General features: G+C 35.0%; 1 protein-coding gene across 1 annotated transcript in view; it reads right to left on the bottom strand.

The window, feature by feature from the left end:
* The window catches only part of RYR2 (ryanodine receptor 2), a 314,450-nt gene that overhangs the window by 197,600 nt on the left and 97,652 nt on the right, over nt 1-19,198 (bottom strand). Inside the window, exons 15-19 of the mRNA XM_050709825.1 lie at nt 16,879-17,062; nt 16,009-16,144; nt 10,020-10,115; nt 1,934-2,052; nt 1,159-1,292 (exon numbers count right to left, since the gene is read on the bottom strand). Of these exons, the coding sequence (XP_050565782.1) occupies nt 1,159-1,292; nt 1,934-2,052; nt 10,020-10,115; nt 16,009-16,144; nt 16,879-17,062 (669 nt within the window). The remainder of the gene's footprint in view (nt 1-1,158; nt 1,293-1,933; nt 2,053-10,019; nt 10,116-16,008; nt 16,145-16,878; nt 17,063-19,198) is intronic.

The raw sequence follows: 19,198 nt of genomic DNA, 5'->3' as shown, positions 1-19,198 counted from the left end.
ACTTTCTAATACAGAGAAAAAATATGTTAAATACATTAGCTTTTTCTGCAGCTGTATTTGGGAAAGACAGCTGCACCTTATCTTTACAAGATCAAAACTCACCTTAGAAGCTCAATCAGTACCCACACATTTAAAATTTCTTCTAACATGGAATTTTTCTTATTATACCATCTTTCCATGTATTATGTTTGTTGGTGTGTTATTGTCCGTATTGCCAGGGAGGGGAGGGTGTGTCAGATGTGGGTATGAAAAATGAGTATAAATTATGAGTGAATGTATTAGCTATACATTTGTTAACTTCATTTCATTTTCAGATTGGGATTTATTTTTACCTCAAAAGGTCTCCTCGTAACATACAATTGTGGATTTTTTTAATGTTTTTCAACATCTAATAAATCCTAAGAAATATAATTCCTATGAATTGTAATTACTATTTCTGTGTTTCAACTTTCATTCTTACTTAATGACTGAGACTTTTTTAAGGAGACATAAGTTTCAGATAGAGGAAGGCCGCATTGAATCTGCACTTGAGGCCAGATTCTTCTGCCTTAGTATACATTTAAACTCTGTGATATTTCGTAAATATTACTTTGCTGGTTTAAGATGTTACCTTCCAGCAGATGTTAATAGCAAGCTGGAGCGAGTAACATCTACAATTCTGATACTGTGAAGGAGCTCCCCATAAATATCCCATGCAAAATTCACAATATCTGCTTAAGACATTGGTGAAGGTGTTTACCATTAGATTCTTGATTTTGCCCAAAGCTCAATCCTCACAAGATTACAAACATTGGTGGAAGAAGGCAATCAAAAACACTTGTTGATGATATTTTGAAGCACAGTTAGATCTAGACAAGAATGTTTGAAAAGACTTCACAATTTCACATATTTAAAGCAGTTGACATAGAGAGAGAGAGAGAGAGAGAGAGAGAGAGAGAGCGCGCGCGCGCAGCTTTAGCTTGCAGCAGCTCTCTGTTACCTATATTTTGATTATAACAAATATTGCAAACAGTATTTAAAATCCTAATGAGAATAAAATACCTCAATTAAAGTTTTGGATGTAAAACAGTTTTTCTGTAGTGGCTATTTTGATTTCTTTTAACCACAAGTTTTATTCTGCTTTGTTCATACATACAGATTTACTCTTTTTCTCTTTACCTGCTCACATGGTTGACTAGGCGTGTCTGTAATAGCAGATCTCTTCCAGGCAAGAGATTATCACAGATTAGATGTTGATTAGACCGCACAGCTACTCCATGACATACACAGAGAGAACACAAGACATCCAAAACCTGGAAAAAAATAGATTCTTTTCATCTTTTTTTTTTTTTTTTTCTCATGTTAAAGACTTCATAATCACATTGAGTTACTTCTGGCAATCTAATGCTGTACACCTTGTTAGTGGAAGACATGTAAGGGTACGACAGCATGACATTCATCTAATATAGTCATTTTATTTTATAACAATTCTGAAATTCTCCTAAAAATATTAAGATGTATTCTCCCTGCTTCCCTTGAGGTTTAGGTAGTATCACTGCTTTCATCAAAAAGCAGATAATGTCCACCTTTCCTTCTTCAAACTGCCCATACACTTGTTAGGAAAAGTTTCATTCATAATTATGAACACAGTATTGAAGTATTTGAAATCAAACTTCTACACAGAGCAATATCATAGAATCATAGAATATTCTGAGTTGGAAAGGACCCACAAGGATCACTGAGTCCAACTCCTGGGTCTGCACAAGACCACCCAAAAATAAGAAGAGATGTCTGAGAGCTTTATCCAAATGATTCTTGAACTCTGGCAGGTTCAGTGCCATGATCAGTTCCCTGGGGAGCCTGTTCCAGTGCCCAGCCACCCTCTCAGTGAAGAACTAGTATGTTTTATTTGTTCATGAATGTTCACCTAAATATAGTCTCTCTCTATGCCTACCTTATGGTTTCTTCCATGTTTATCCAAAAGACAGATGATTGATTTAATATGTCCTTCTTTAATTATGTTTAGAGCTTCAGGGCTTTCCACCAACACACAGTGTAAAACCTCTAGAATTCCTGAAAAAAAAAATAATTCAAAGGATATATCAAAACATGACTACGTATAATACTTCCCAATATTTGCTCAGCTACATGCATTAGTTTCAATAAAACAGTTATGTGATATATATAAAACCAAAACAAAATTGATGTGGTACTTCTGGATTTCCCCAAATCAGTGAATGAAATAAAAATCAGAAAGGAAAGAAGAAAAACCTGTAAATTATTGGGAAATTTTACTAATAAACATGTGATTATCAATGCTCAAAAATTCAAACTGTGTAAAACATTGGTTTTCAATGGCTCCAAAAAGTGAAGACTTCACAGTACATACATATTATATAAATAAAATATTCTCTCCATATTCAGTTTTCTGTTTCTCCTCTTAGAAAATCATATCAACCACTAATGAAATCTTATACCTCTTATTTAAAGAAAAGAGGTAAATTTCCAGTCTATTGGCCCGCTGTGTGTCATTTTCTTTGTGTATGTAACAACTATGCTGGGAGCCAACAGTGATGTTTTTGAAATAGCAAACAAAAACGAACATGAAACTAAAATGCACGAGGAAGTAAGAACCGCTAAATCACCAGTTGCCTCCCAATTAAATGCAATTCCCATCCCAATAAAGCAGCAGCCGTTGCCATCAAGAATCATTAGAATTAAAATTGTTCCCTGCAATTGGGCAGTAAAACAGGCTCCTGCATGTGCTAGATCAAGTCATCACTTGTTTTGGGAGCTTCCACATTTGGCAAAGACAAGTATGAAGCATGCGGTTCACTATTATCAGTTTTCTCAATGAGAAAAATCAAGAGCACTGAGGGAGAGCTGAGAAATAGTCTTAAACCTAGAGTTATGGAATTCCTGTTCATGCTGCACATCTGATATCATTCCTTCCTTATCCCTGTATTCAAGCTATGGCTCCAAACACTCAGCTTAACCCTTGCAAAACAACATCTGTAGCAGAAGTCTTCTACTGTTTGACACATTTTTACCAAAAGAAAAATGTAGCACTGCAGACTCCATGGTATGAAAAGAAGCATCAGACAAAAACACTCCATCAGTAAGAGTACTCTGGTCTTTCCACAATCCCAGATAAGGAAGAGATCACCAGACCAAAAGTTGAATAAGAGCAGGCCCAGCTATGAAGAAAACGTTCCAAAGAGCTACTAACTGAACACAAAGTTATTACTCACAGTGCACAAGACAGTGTGATGACACAGAAATATTAGATTAGAAACATACACTGGTCAGCTGCTGCCCTCTCACCTTAACACTACAGATTTGATCTAAAGCTTAAAGGGGGACCAAGTGCATTTCTGTTCGATTTCTGCTGGTTTTGAATAAACCACCAAGTGAAGTGTGCATTATCAATAAATGACTGCTAACACTTGAGAATTTCAAGATTGTGGGTCATCCACATCAGTAGTCCTCAGTAGTCAAAATTCAGAACAGGTTTTAGATTTAAAAAGCAAACAAAACATGACAAAGCAGGTCAAACTGCCAATTGCCACAAAAATATATCTCTAGTTTTCTGAATTTTTAGCTTTCAATTTTTTAATTATAAAGTAAAATCAAAATACAAATTTAAGGAAAAAAATACATATGATTTATCACAGGAATTATTTTTCTTCTTTTTATTAATTCCTGATTAACTGATCATAAAGCCTCTCACAAAAAAATAAAAAATAAAATAAATATTAAAGCTTTAAGTTAATTGAACAAGCATTTCAAAGATAACTAAGCAAAAACTGAAAACCAGAAACTCTGAACGGAAATTAAATATATATATATATATATATATATGTTTCTTCTAAATATGAAATGCATGCCTATGCAACGAATAATGAAATGCAATGAAAAAGTAGTACTATGAAAAAATAGATTGATATTAAAACCATTATTTATAAGGAATATAAATGGCCAGGAATCCAATGTCTATTCTATCGTCTTCATAGAATCAGCAGAAAATCCCACCTAGAGGATCTCTCAAGTATCTCACTGAGCAAAGAAATTCTGAGCACCTTTAACAATTTATTACATCAATAACATACCTATCCAAAGTTACACGTTTGCAGACTAATGACATCTTCCATTGCTGTATACCGACAAAGATGAAAACACCTTCAGTTCATGAATTTTATCTTTTTAATATTTCTAAATTCAAACCAACTTGTACCATACATACTTGCATTCAGATCAAGGTACAGCTCTACTAAAAAACAACAATAGAAAGACCAATGCATCCAAAGAAAATGGACCTCTCAAAGAACAACCAATAAAAAATTCTCTTACAAGAGAATACTGGGATGTGCAGAGTTCTCACAGAGGAATAAAGATAAGAATGTTATGAACAAGCATATATCAAGAAAGATTTTTATTTTTTTTAATCTTTCATTTTGCTGTTTCCCATTCTTGACAAGACCAAGTTACTCTGTCAGAAGAGACAATGATTATTTTTAAATTACTTGCTATTAGAAGGGTATTTTTATTTTTTATTTCCCAAGAAAATCTGAACTAAAATAATGACTGGAATTGCTGGTGATTTCATTCAGACATCACTTGTTAATCACAGATAACCTATTGAGCCATCACTTTTTGTCCCAATACTACTTAATATTTTTTTCTTAGGGATCTGGATGAAGATATGCTGTCATCACTAATAAAGCATACAGATTACTCAAAGACTGAAGTGTAGTAAAGGCAGAGGATAAACAACAAAGTGAAAAATTGATATATCTCATACACAGGTTTCAAACAAAGTGTCTGTTTTAATATGCTTGAAGACACACATATGAAAACACAGAATGCAGGAAACCCTGCACAGACATAGTAGGCAATTTTCCTATTCTGAGCAGTGACTCTGAAGAAAGACATATCCATGCAATATGATATTGATATGTATATTGAGCTACATATGAACTCCCCAAGTGATTCTGTAGCCCTGAAGATATAAGCAGAGTGTCACTACTACAAATAAGGGAACGTTAATATTAAATATGAAATTGGCAGTAGTATTACCTGGGCTGCAGTAGATATATATCACCAGTATATCACATTAACAATATTGATTAAAAGGACAAAGACCTAAGAGTCATGAGAGCTAAATGATTAGATGCTCTGCAGCAACATTCAGGACCACAGTCCACCCAGCTTGACAACTAGATAGGCAGGGGTCACTTGAACACCTCCCTACCTAGGGAAGTAAGAAAAGGATTACAAAAGGATCCTCAGTCTAGAGAGGTCATATGTAACAAGATCAACAGCTTTATTGTGTGCCACAGTGACCTAGGAATGCAAGGAGATCAACTCATTCAAAATGTGGTAAGGTCTCCCACCTCTCATTGTGTCACTGAAATGCACTGTTAACAATAAAAAGAGTAATTCGATATGAAACAACACCACGTAACGTAAGCGTGGTAGCCATAACCTTCAAATTTTCACATTTGTGTAGATAGCTCCATAATAATAATTTTGTCTTAAAATAGTACATTGTATTTATTTTCTAATTTTAAACTTTTCAATAATGGAAGTAAAATTACTTTGAAGGTGTAAAACATTCAAGAAAAAAATGTTATCAACTAAACTCAGCTGCCACAGCAACTTCAACAGTTACTGCAGCATCTCAATGCTGATCATCAAACACATTTTGTTCTAAGAGCAAATTCCCTCTATTTCAGAAAGAAAAAAAAATATATATATTATATATAAATGTACAATGTTGGTTTGGTTGCACTAATTCACTTTTAGATTTGTCTATGTATCTGGACCTGCTCCAATTTCATTGAAGTTGCAAAATGCAATCAAGCAGAAAGTGTTTGAATAGAATACAAATGTCACAAACATATGCAGAGTTCATGATAAAGATGGGTGAAAGCTTACTATATCATCATAAAGATTTAGCTTTTAATTTTGAAAACATGATTTAAACCTTGTTACAAATTTAAAAAAAAAAAGGGAAACGTAACACAGCATTTTAAACTGTTGTAATGAATTTCATATTGTACCTCTAAAAGCTGAGTGCAAAGTTTTGAATTATTTCCGAAAATCCTAACTATGAGAGTTTCAAAAGTAAAATTAGGTCTCTTAGGAAACAATTTCACTGTGGACAGCTAGGGAAATACATTGAAAATAAGAAGGTTGCAGTCAAATCCCATGCACCTGCATAATTGTAAGAACATTTTTCTTAGATGAGCGCTCTCACACCAAAGGTGGGCTGAAGTGGAAGAAAGATCAATCCTGTGATTTTGCTCAGTTTTAAATGTTTGTTTCCATTTAAATTCTGTTACCCAAATGTTCATGAAAGCAAGAAAATCAAGGCATCTACAGAGCATGTTTCCCTAACAATACTGTAAATCAGCATGATTGCTTGATTACAATATCTCTTTCACTAGGTTCTCTACACAATATACTAGTGATAGTGACAATGATCAGCAAATCTCTGACTAGACACCAGTGCTATGAGCAGCTAACTCTGTGTCACCAGCTGGGAACAAAAGATGTAGCCTCATATGTTCCTATAAATTGAGCAGCTCATGAATTCAGAGCATAAACACACCAAGGCTGAAACAGATCAGGTGTACACCCTGAGTAGGAACTAAAAGCATGGTAAAAGAGCCCCCACCTTGGGGATATAGTTCTGCAGAAAAAAAAAAAAAAAAAAAAAAGGAAATTAAATTCTGCAAAAATAGTTTATAGAACCAAACAAGCTACAAAATTGAGGGCATAAAAACATTCAGCATGGGATATGTCTCAGGTGCAGATAGGAGTGATATTTCTGAGCTGAAAATATAGTTTAAAAATATTCCACACTGATTAGGAGTAGGATAAATGTTAATATAGAAACCCAACATCCTAGCTAGATTAGATAATATTACAAGCCACAGATAAATTAGTAGATACATCCAAAAAAATGTAATTTTCTCTACTATCCATTCCCTGGGAATACATCACCAAAAGCTGTTCTTTCTGTTACCTACAGGATATGTAAAAAGATTAGAAGTAAGAAGTTTGATGGAAATCATCGTTTCTGAAGTCCTGTTATAGCTGAAGTCCTGAATATGTGTGCCAGTGTTAAAGTATTTTGTACATTAGTATAGTAACTGCAGTAATTTTGCTGAAGAATTCTGGTTTTCCAAACAGAAAGCTTCAGTCAGAGTATCCCAGCTTCCCTTTCCTGAAAATCATGCAGGTATAGAAGGAACCCTACAAATTCAGAATTCCAAAATTTGCAGAACTATTTATTTAGGAAATGGCTCTGCCTGCAACTCCTGCTTAGCAGAACTGAACATGGGGTGAGTCTAGTTGAGAAAGGAGTACAAACAATAGATTAGAAAAATGACTGTACATAATATCACACTTTTTATTGTCAATGTGAAATGCTAAAATGACGGAAGTACAGGTCAAATTCCCTGGCCACAGGGAGCTCCAATTTAAGGATGACTCTCCCTAATTGTAATTCTTAGGACAAGTCTGGCATCAACTAAAAATTATTATTGAAAGGAAGATTCTTATGTTCCTTCCAGTTCACAAAACAGCACAGAGCACTAAAATAAGAAGATAATGGAAAAAATGCAAATATGCAATCAGGAAGGTGGTTATTATATTGCTCTCACTACGTTTTAACTATCCTGCCCATTGGTCTTCCTGCCTTTTGAAATTACTGTAGCATAATTACAGAAAATAATATTTAAAAGACTCCCAAAAGGTCATCTTTCAACAAAACAGTAACAAATATTGTATATAAAACAGAACAGTCATAACTGCAACTGGAGAATGTTTCTTAATCTGCAGTTGGAAATGTCTCCAGTACGGTAACAGCAGAGAGCAGAAGAGGGGATGGAGGGAAAATGATATGCATTAATAGTAATGACAAAGCAAAGCACATGTGAAGTACAGAGAACTAAAATTTAAAACATAGCAATCAGTAAATATGGAATGTTGTTTAAATCTGTTTCTGTGAACTGAATATACCTTCCATGCGCTATTATTAATAATTAGCTCTTGAAATCCACGTCGATATCTACACTCCCTGTGAAAAGATAAACATGAACCAGAACAGGAACATCAAAGAATAGCTGACAAGAGATATCAATTACAGTAGCTAGAACCAGGCAATAAAAAAGAGACAGGTTGAAACAAGTCTCTATTTGGTGTTACAGTAAAACTATTATAACCTGTAATACAAAATATTTTATTAAATTGCTTGGACTATGATTGGGTATTGAGGATTAACACAAGTTATATAGGACATTACAAATAGTTACACTGTTATGTTCTTACTGTCAAATCACAAAGAAAAAATGTAAAATGGAAGAATACCAACAGTGTGAGATTAAAAAAAATAAATATTGAGATGGAGATTCCCTGTGGTAGTGCAAGCACTACAAAATTGTTTTCAGCTTCATGGTTACTATGTTCCTCACAGGATTCTTTTTACTCCATATTGACTTAAAACAGCATTTTCTCAACTTTCTCTAGAAAGTATACTCCAAATATATTTCTTATATAGAGAAGTTTTACACTAAATGCTCAGAAATGTTAACATTAAAAAAAAAAAGTAGTTCTGTCTTGAGAAGTTTCAATTTCTTTATGTTGGTCATTAACATAATCTAGAAGCATTTCTATATTTTCTTACCATTATAAAAAATCTAAAGTTGAACTACTAGCAAAAACTGCTAAATATTTTATACTTCTCTAATTTGCATTATTTATATTTTTTTTATTCCCCTCTGCTTTTTGTTACAAGGAATAATTTGCAAGGCAAATGTCTTTTCAGGTATAAGAGATGAATTTAGACTTTAAGCTCCAACTTTTTCAATTTACCTGTCTAGTGCATGTGAGAAATCAACTTTTCTGTAAGGAGGATTCTGTAGCATTTGTTTTTTTATTTCAGCTATTTCATAGTATTTTTATGTCCTGTAGTTCACTTACTTGGCAAATCAAACATTAAAAACTTCTCCATGTCATATCTGTACTGCTGTAACCTACAGAACTCCAAGAAGCATTACATTGAAAAGTACAAAATCTAGAACACAGACCTTACACGATGCATGCTTTTTAATCCAATAAATATTTTTACTAATCTTGAAAAACAAGAGAGGAGGCAAAAATAAATGAATAGATAAATAAAAACCCACAAAAACAAAAAAGCAGGCAGCAGTGACATCTTACCAACAAAATTACTGCAGCATTACATTGCTTTCTGATCTGTAAAATAACCACCAGCATGAAAAGCATGCTTGGAAAAGAGTCAAAAATCAGTCTTAAGTGTCCAAAAGAACAGTTGTATATCTTTGTGCAAGAAAAAAAAATATGGAAAGTTAGTATTTATACCAGTAAAATGGGGCAAGAGACTCAAATATCAACCATGAAACCTTTCCCTCTAGATTCTTCACCACCTTTGCAACCGTCCTTTGGTCACTCTAATTGTTTTATGTCCTTCTTATACTGCGGTGCCCAAAACTGCACACAGTGTTTGAGTTAAGGCCACACCACTGCAGAGCAGGACGATCCCTTCCCTCGACCGGCTGGCAATGCCCTGCCCCATGAACCCCAGGGTATAACTGGCCCTTTGGGCTGCCAGGGCACACTACTGACTCATGTTCAACTTGCTGTCGACCAGAACACTCCAGCTCCCTTTCTGCAGGGCAGAATATATTTTATATATATAAAATATATATATTTATATATATTATAATATATTATATAATATATATAATATATATATAACATTTATATATGTATTTTATATAAATATATAAAAATATTATACATAATATATAAATATATAAATATAATATAAATATATAATACATATAATATATATTATATATATTTATATTATATATATTTTATATATATATTTGCTCTCCCATAAGAAAAATAACAATTCTTCATCATAATTACCCTGAATAAGTATATTACCAATTCTTAAAGAATGAAAAAGTGGGAAAATAAGGAAGATAAAATATTAAAAATCATACCAGAAGAAGCTTCCAGTCTTTCTAATCTGCTGATCAACCAATCAAGAGATCCAGAAAATTGAGCACAGTTTTTACGATTCCCTCGAATCAGAGCCGCTATTGGAATAAGAGAGAAAAAAAAATCACAATTATAAGGCCTTTTGAATTAAAAGAATCCCTGTCTTCCATAAGGATTCAATAAACTAGATTCTTAATCCTTAATTATTGAGTTCTTCATATTAAATTTAAATAACAAAAATGATGGTTAGATTTACATGTTAAAATACTCTTGGCATTAAAATAAACTTTAATGTATTTGAAATATTTTGGTTTTACATTCATCTCAATAATCCCTGCAGAATAATCTACATGAAGTAGAGAAGCCATTATTTTTATCACAAAAGTCAGCTGCTACTGTAGAAAATAAGTTCTGTTAACCAGTATTCATGTAACAACAGGAAATATTGGAAGAGAAGAACATGGAGACAACAACATATGAGACGAACGATAACTTTTTTCAAGAATGCTAAAACCAAAACAAGACACATGTCCAAGAACTGTTTACCATACTTTTTACATAGCCGTAAGGAAGAGGTGACTGATTTGGAACTGTTCCACCTTCATGCTCTGAGCTGAAGATTGAAGTAGACTGTACGCATGCATTGGCTTCGTGGGTATACCTGACCAGAAATCTCACTGAACACTGTAGGCACACAATGCCCCATCCTGGAATACATGCATTTGCTTGGATTTGCATACAAACAAGCTCTCAGAGAAGCATCTGTTCTGCTCAGAAAACAGCGAGTCACTAACATTTGTTCAATATGTGGAGCAATGTAAACTGCTCTTCATACGAATGGTCTTCTTTTTATTTATTTATTTATAACAAAGAACACAATCTGTTATACGTCCAAACGTGGTATTTTTCACAAAATCAATCATGTATTTATTTTCACAGTACCTAAAATAATAGCAGGAAATTATATTCCTCTGAATTTATGACTCCAGCAAGGAAGAAAAAGGAGTGAAAAAGTGAATTTGAGATTTCTTAAATTCAATGAAAATTTCTAATTTCTTCAACAGCATGAAAATTTATTTCCAAGTGAGACACCAAGAACCAAAAGAGGAATCTTTTATAATTTGCTATCCTAACTCCATAACCTGTATGCTAACCAGCCTTTCACTTCTATATCACTTTATTCATTTTCTCAAGTATTGGACCATTCCACGACTCAAAAATTACTTTCTAATAAGATGTGTTGCATTATCAGTTTGTAAGTATTAGAATACCATCTAAATAACTTGCTAACATTTTAATGAGTAATAAATGTCAGCAATTCAGCAAGATTCATTCATTACTTTGCATTCATCCATAAAATACTACACTTGAGAACCTGACATTCTGGCACACAAAACAGCAATACACTGAAATAATCAAGCCACTGTTTTAGTAAGGAAAAAAAAAAATATTATATCAAATCTATACGCTGAATTCTAACATAATTAATTAAAATCATGACAATTGTTATTCGAAGATAGTTCTTTGGAAATCACAAGAGGAGGAACATATTGTTAAAAGACACCGATTAGAGCTAACACCTGTTTCTGTATGCATTTTTTTATTGGATTATAGGCAAGCCACATAATCACCTCACTGTGCTTCAAGTACCCACATAAAATGAAGGCAATAATAGTTCACTTCTTCACATGGCATCAATAAAGTTAACTTCAGTAGCAATAACGCGTCACAGATGGTTTCATAAATGCAGCTAAACATAAGTTTGTGAAAGGTTAGTACTCAGTGGTTAAAGTGTGGTTAAAATGTATTAAACAAGGCATACAACACTGAGAACAAATTAATGTTCAATGGTTGCTCCCCCCCCCTGCCCCTACCCCTCCCAACTGTGAAGAAAACTAGTGTCCAGTTTAAAGGGAGAAAAAAAGAAAAAAGGATGTGGCCAGTCAGGTGTTGAAGTCACATCATTATGCATACTCTTGTACATTCTTCGTGATACAAAAGGATCCAATACAAGTTCAGAGTTACAGTATGTACTTGTAATAGAGGAGGGACAGATGCCTTAATAGATATAAGGCAAGCACTTCTATATGCTATAGCATCCAGTCTCAACGGCCTGTAAATTGCAGTAGATATGTCACAGACAACATCAAGACATGACAAAAGCCACGAATTGTAACATTACTGCTTACTTTTATATATGCGCAGACTCAAAGGCAAAGCACTGCTTGCCGAAGCAAGGGAGAGCAAGCAATATTAATTTGTCATCCATGCAATTACTGTACAGCTCCAGCATTATTCAGAACAGAGCAACAGACAAATTCATTCTAGCCAGATCAAGGCCAGGCTTCTTAAGCAGTAGCTGCCAGAAGCTAATGTAGTTAGGGAAGTAATGTAAAAAGCGGTTGAGAGGGCTGGAAAGTCAAGAAAAGCTTGAGCACTGTTCTCCCCAGTACAAGTCCAGGGAAACAATCAATATTTTGTATAGGACAAGCAGACCTCTTCAGAAGGCATTATCTGGTCTTATCAGTTGGAAATTTCAGACTTTTATGGAAATGATTTAGCAATCAAGCCACTAGTTCCTCCAGCCTGAGCTGTGCCTAATTTAACATTTTGAAAAACAAACTACGTGTTACAAAAACTTCAACACTCCCCTCCATCTATGAATAACACAAGCATACACTTTTGTATTCCATCTATACTCTAAAAAGTCATCATCTGATTTGAAACTTTAATTCTCTGGACACAGTCGAGATACTTTAAAATGTTCATAATTCCTGCCGAAACTTCTTTAATTTATTCTTACTAACTCAAATAACGACCGATAGTATACACAAAATAATCACCTTAAAGCCTGAAGTAAATTCACTTTACTTAGTGGGCATATATGGGCTGAAAGATACATTAAGATATACAGTTTTTAGTATTGTTCCTCCTGGATGATCTTTTTATCCCAGCATTGGAAGAGCAAACATCTTCAAAAAACACAAAACGCAATGTCACAGTTTCAAGCATTCATACAGGTATTAGGGTGAGTAAAGACACAAGCAGGTGTGATGAGAAGCTCACCCTATGATTTAGTTTAGTTTTAAACATCTTTTCCAAATTTTAACTGTTAAAGATAAAATTTGCTATCCTTTCTGCCTCCAACTGGTTGAGCTACCTTCAAAATATTCAGACTAAACAATATGGTTGCTTACAAGCATGAAGATAGCCAATGCTGTATGTTTTTTTGTTTGTTTGTTTTGTTTGCTTGCTTTGTTTTGTTTGGAATGTAGTAAAAACAGCAAGAAACATTCATTTTCTGTAACAGACCATAGTGTTCTAATGACAGACAGACATTGGCAAAGGTAAGTGAAAGATGGAGCTGTAACAAAAAAACATGAGAAATACCTATTCCAGCTTGAAAAACACAAGACAAAGAGGAGCAAACATCTGAGGGGGATGAGGATGAAAAAAAAAGCGTGTGGAGGAGGGAAGGATCTGGACACTCCGCTCAAGAACCTACAATATAATTTGTTATCCCAAGTTGTAACATTTCTCTATCATCAAGTATCATAAATCCAGTGGCAAAAACTCCTGTCCACCTCTGACACAGTACTTCACATAGAATTACTAAGCAAATGATGAGTGTATCATCATTCTTACAAATTCCTAACATCAGCTGACCTACTAGGTTTAATTCCTAGACCAGAATTACAGCCAAAGGAACCACCTTCTACCGTAACAGCAATGGTGACAGCAGTCAATGTTCAGCTAGCTCTTTCCATGAGCTCTTTGTTCCTTTCTCTGGGAACAAAGCAGAGGGCATCTTCTTGTCTCAATGACATTTACTGCTTCTATTTCCTCTATCAGAAAAATTAGTGGGACAGACAGAACCACCCCATTGGTACATCAAGGACCATGTACCATATACTGATTATCATTCCTCAGCCCAAGACAATTTTGTTCTTCAAGAACAAAAGATGATGGACCTACTTTGACTATGGAAAAGTTTTGTAACAGTGTTATGTAGAGAACTCCTGCTTCAATTTCCTCACTTTGCTATTGAGTAGTAAGGAGATAGAAGGATGGTTGGCAAAGTAAGTACACAAAAAAAAAATCTTGTCATTAGGTCAGACAGATTTCACCTTCACCACTTGTGTATTTTCAGTGAGGTATGTAATTTAAATTTCATTTTCTGTGCCTCTGGATTTGGAGGGATGGCAGTTTTCAGTATGCCTTACACACATGAAATATTGCTGGATATTCTGGAGAAAAAAGAAAAAAAAAGTAGAACCCACATCTCTTAATTTGGGAATCAAAATTATAGGAGTATTTTTATCTAAATTTCTTTGTATCTCTTCCTGTCAGTGAATGGGAGATAATACCTTCTATTTGTCTTTTCACAGAAGTGTTTCCAAGAACACGTATTAATAGCTCTAATTATTCAGACCACTAATCATAAATGCAACAAAAGGGCTCCTATAGCTTTGTTTCCCAAACATGATTTAAAAGGCTCACAATGAACAAGACTCAATGCCACACTGTGGAACAAAGAGAAAACTGAGTATTATAAGTACCAATAATAAATGAATACTAAATAAGAGTAGGTCCTACAGAAAAACTAGTATGTGATTATATTTCACAATGCACACCTACAAAAGAGCCAATTAATAGCGCGCACAGTACATTCACCTGGGCACTGCCAACTCACTTCCTTTTACAAACTAAGTATTCAGTTGTGGAGTTTTTAACGGAGTTGATATATAACAAAATATTACTTGCATAACTTTGCAATACCACATTTCTCAGGAGTGACAATTTATGAGTTTAAATGATACATCAAATGCCTTCTGTTTTATTGGAAAGTAAGATAACAATCCTGCATAACGACTTGGTCCAAACTCAAGCTTTTGCCAAAATGTGCATGTTTAAAGGAAAGCAGGCCCACACATTAGAAATGACGTGTAATGTAAAGATGTCATTATAGGCATATGTATGCAGCCTGAACAAAGCTTGCTTAATGCTGGGGACACATTAATGTCCTCAATCACTTAAGGTCAGTGTTAATACTATTTAGGCTTAATTATGGCACTGAGAAAACCTGATGACAGAAGAGCAAGGAATTGACAAAACGATCTCTTAAGAAGTAAAATTTCCTTCTGCAGACAACAACTTAACAGAAGTGAATTATGCTGGCAGCTATAGCAGTGGATTAATAACCCTAACATAACAAATCACAGCAGAACATAAATAACATATGCAATTCAAATTGGTAAGCAAACATATCAGGTGATGAAATACTTTTACCTGAATAGAAATTTGATCAGGACCCAACTTACATTTACAGAATATACTATGAGATTCTCATAGAATATTCTGTGATATTTTCAGTGACTGCAAGTGGATAAGCTCTTCATATTATATTACATCTAAAAGCCAGCAACCTTTCCACGGCACACTGTATCTTAATATAACGTTGGAGTCATTATTGGTCATTACTGGCAAATAAGAGGTGTGTTGGTTATAGAAGCCTTAGATTCAGTTTGCAGTTCTGCAGAAAAACATGCGAAAAAACTAGGAACTTTTAAAAAACTGACCACAATGCCACAGCTCCTTAACACAAGAATGACACATTGACATATATTTGGATTACTCATTTTTGAGCAGCATACAATATACTTCAGCAACACACTGACATAAAAAAGCAGTCAATCCTTTAGCTGAAGTAAGAAACACATTATTTATCAGAATAAATATTATTGCCCAAAAGAATCAGATTATTTGAATGTTTTCAGTGAATTGTTATTCTTAACTACAGGCAAGGACCTGAAAATACAAAAAATCCTTGGGTTTTGTAGGGTAACTATTTTATTCAGACATATTTCTTTCATTTCTATCCTAGATTTCTACACAGTGGATAGTCTCTTATACTAAAACAGGTACAAGTTCCTTTTCATCTGATTGTTATTTTTAGCTAAGAGAATCCAAGTAATCCACAATATGTCTTACCTAGTAATTCATACAAAGAATTCAGAATGGATTTCCATGCTTCTCCAGCTTCCCTCCCAGCTACATCTGCAAAATGAGCTGCACTGCTGTATACATTCAAGCGATCAATACATTCAAGAACAAGGTTGATCATACCCTAAAAACAGAAAGGCTCAGATTATCAGAGGAAAATCAAGCAAAGAAAGAAACAAACAAACAAAAAAAACCACCACCATGGCACAAATACATAAGATTTTCAGAAATCTAAGAAAATAAAGAACCAACCAATAAAGTCAGTGTATGTAAAACATAAAAATATATTTGTGGAGTCAGACAAGTGGACTCAAACAAGCAATCCCTATGGAAAAGTTTTTTTTTAAAAAAAAAAAAACAGCACTGATACTGAATTTACCATATTGGTTGGTCAAAATAAGAAATAAACAGTGTTCTGGGCATTCTACTCCAGGAGACATTTAGGCATCTGACTAATTACAGCCAACCATCAGTACCAGAGAAATAACAGAGAATATTAGACAAAATACTTAAAGCATACTTATTAAACTGTAACATTTTCCTGTATCAAGAAATGAAGCTATAAACAGAAGAAATTAATTCACATAAAAGGAGTAAATTATAGTCAGAATTCAGGGCATATGCTCATATTAGTATCTAACTTTTTTTTTTTTTTTTTTAAGGGGCCTTAAATGTATTTCCTGAAATATACAGGAAAATCAACAGATCTTAAGACATTATAAGTATAGCAAAGAGTTTGACTCCTATAGAACAAAAACCACTGGAAGCATACTCTGTATTAGATAACAACACCACAGACACCGTGAGAGAATACTTGCAGACAAAATGGTGCAAAAAAAGAGTAAAACAGTTAACTACCTCTTCCTGGAAGAGGTTCTGGCGATTCTTCAGTGCTCGGAGCCTGTTTTGTTTGTCTTCATGCTCTAAATGTTCATCAGGGGGATGAAAGTAGCCAATCAAGTCTTGAAGGCTCAGACTGACCGACTCAATAGGTAAATCTACTGTGGAAGACTTCACTTTCTTGCTGAGAGCATCAAGACCCCTGGAATAAGATGCAAAGTCTCCTGGGTACTAGGAAAGCATTTATTTTTACCATTTTAACTCTTTGTTGGATTAAAAGCAAGCTTTGTTTAGATTTCAAAGCTCAATTCACTTCCTGACAACTGCATAACTATTTAACAATGATTTATGTCTGCCCAATTCTCCCCTTAATGATCCACCCTTCACTTCCCACACAACCCTAGCAAACAACCACAGCATCATCGCCAGTCATTCCCATGACTGGAAGTATCACAAATGTTGTTTCCAGAAAACAAGCTCTCTTATTCTACCTGTGCATTTAGCAATTTCAGAGGCAGAACAAAAGATGAAGGTAAAGACAAGATATTGTAAACCTCTCAAGCATGTCCCTAACCTGCCCTTAAGCCATCTTCAGTGCTGGAAGATCCAGTTCTCCCAGACAGTCCGTCCCAGCACTTCACTAGCCTTTTTGTTTCCTTGATACAGAACACAAGCTTGGCCTTGCCCATTGTCTCCTAGAAAGAGAAAGCAGGCTATTCTCCATGTTGCACCTACCCTTTGCAAAACTGAATCCCAAACAAACCCTGCAATCCAATTTCCCCTCACTGCTGTGCTCTCCAGACCCCTGTTGTTTTTTTTCTCCTCAATTTAAACCTCGTATGTTTTGAACTGTAGCCATTGCAGATGTGCCTCACCAGCACTGTGCAGTAAATGGAAGGCAAGACCTTTTCCTTGGGGTCCCTGGGGAAGGCAGTGGCTGAGCAGGGGGGCTGCCCCAAGACAGCAGGAGGCCCACCAGAACCTTCCAGAAGGAGAAGGAGGGGCTGCACGTGACATAAAAATGGGCTTACTGGGGGCCTGTAGATCCACCAGCCATCCTTAGGGGAAATGGAAAGAAAACGCAGTCCTGAAGATGTCAAATAAACTCCACAGAACTTGGCATGAGGCGGCCTGGCCCTCAAGCACTGGGCAAAGAGCAGCCCTGAAAAAAACAGCCTACCCTGGCAGCGCACAGTGGGGAGAGCAGGATGTGGGGGCTTACTTGACACTCCAGATTTCAGTTTGGATGCATTCTCAGTTCTGCCATTGTACAAGGTTTCTCTTACTAGCTTATGCTCAAGTGATACCTAGCTACAGAGCAATGAGAGCCTTTCTGTATTCACCAGTGCTTTAGGCCGACCTAAAGACTGCTGAGCTTCATCTGGCACACTTAGACATGCACTCCCCCCAGCCCCACTGGGTTATCTCCCCCATTTCTTCTGTTGAAGCCACTGAAGGATCCTGGCAACCTGACCCACACCTGGGGTGGTTTTAGGGGGAGGTTGTTTGTTTTGATGTTTGCTTTTGTTGTTGTTTTGTTTTTTAAATAGGCATGTTGCTCCCATATTTTCATCTCAAATTTTGAGCTAGGGCTGAAAGACTTCTAAATTTAGGAAATATTATAAATTTAGTAGGAGTATTCACTGATTAATAATAAAAATCTTTTAGAGTAAGTAGAGTAAGTAATACAATGTTTCAAAAGAGATAGCTGTAGAAGTTATCTTAAAAACTACTTTTTTTTTTATGTGCATGTTATCAGAAGTTGTCAGCAATTTTTCTACTGACTTGACATGAAAGAACTGGGCTATACATTTACGGAATAAATTCGACCCTCTCCAGTTCGGCTTTTTCCTCTTGTAGTAACATTCTGCCAAAACTAAATTGTTAAACACTACCTTGAATTCTCTATGCATTTTGTATAAATTTTTACTGTAATTTAGCAGTACCTTGATTTGTGAAACCTTATCATTAAATTGCCTTTCTCTGTCTTTATCTTTTATGGCATCCTTAGAAGATCCTAAGGAAACGTTTTATTTACTAAGCTACCTAGTTCTTGGATTTCTAGTAGGCAACTCTTCTAACATGTTTTTTTTCTGTTATTTAAGTATCTGGGTAAATTCTTTTCAACAAATGGACATGTCTGTATCTTCAGATGTGCGCTGATGTGGGACATGGTTTCTTTAGGTCACCACGTCCCACGTGGTCTTGTCTTTGAAAAATGAGTTCCTATGAAATGCTTATTATTAAATATAGTCTTATTACATATCATTTTTTTCCTAATGCCAACAACAGTGATGAGCGTTGCATTTTTTCAATTACTCAAGTCACAAAACATTTG

This window comes from Cygnus atratus, chromosome 3 (assembly GCF_013377495.2).
Source record: "Cygnus atratus isolate AKBS03 ecotype Queensland, Australia chromosome 3, CAtr_DNAZoo_HiC_assembly, whole genome shotgun sequence".
Lineage (NCBI taxonomy): Eukaryota > Metazoa > Chordata > Aves > Anseriformes > Anatidae > Cygnus > Cygnus atratus.
This window is presented reverse-complemented; position numbering and strand designations above follow the sequence as displayed.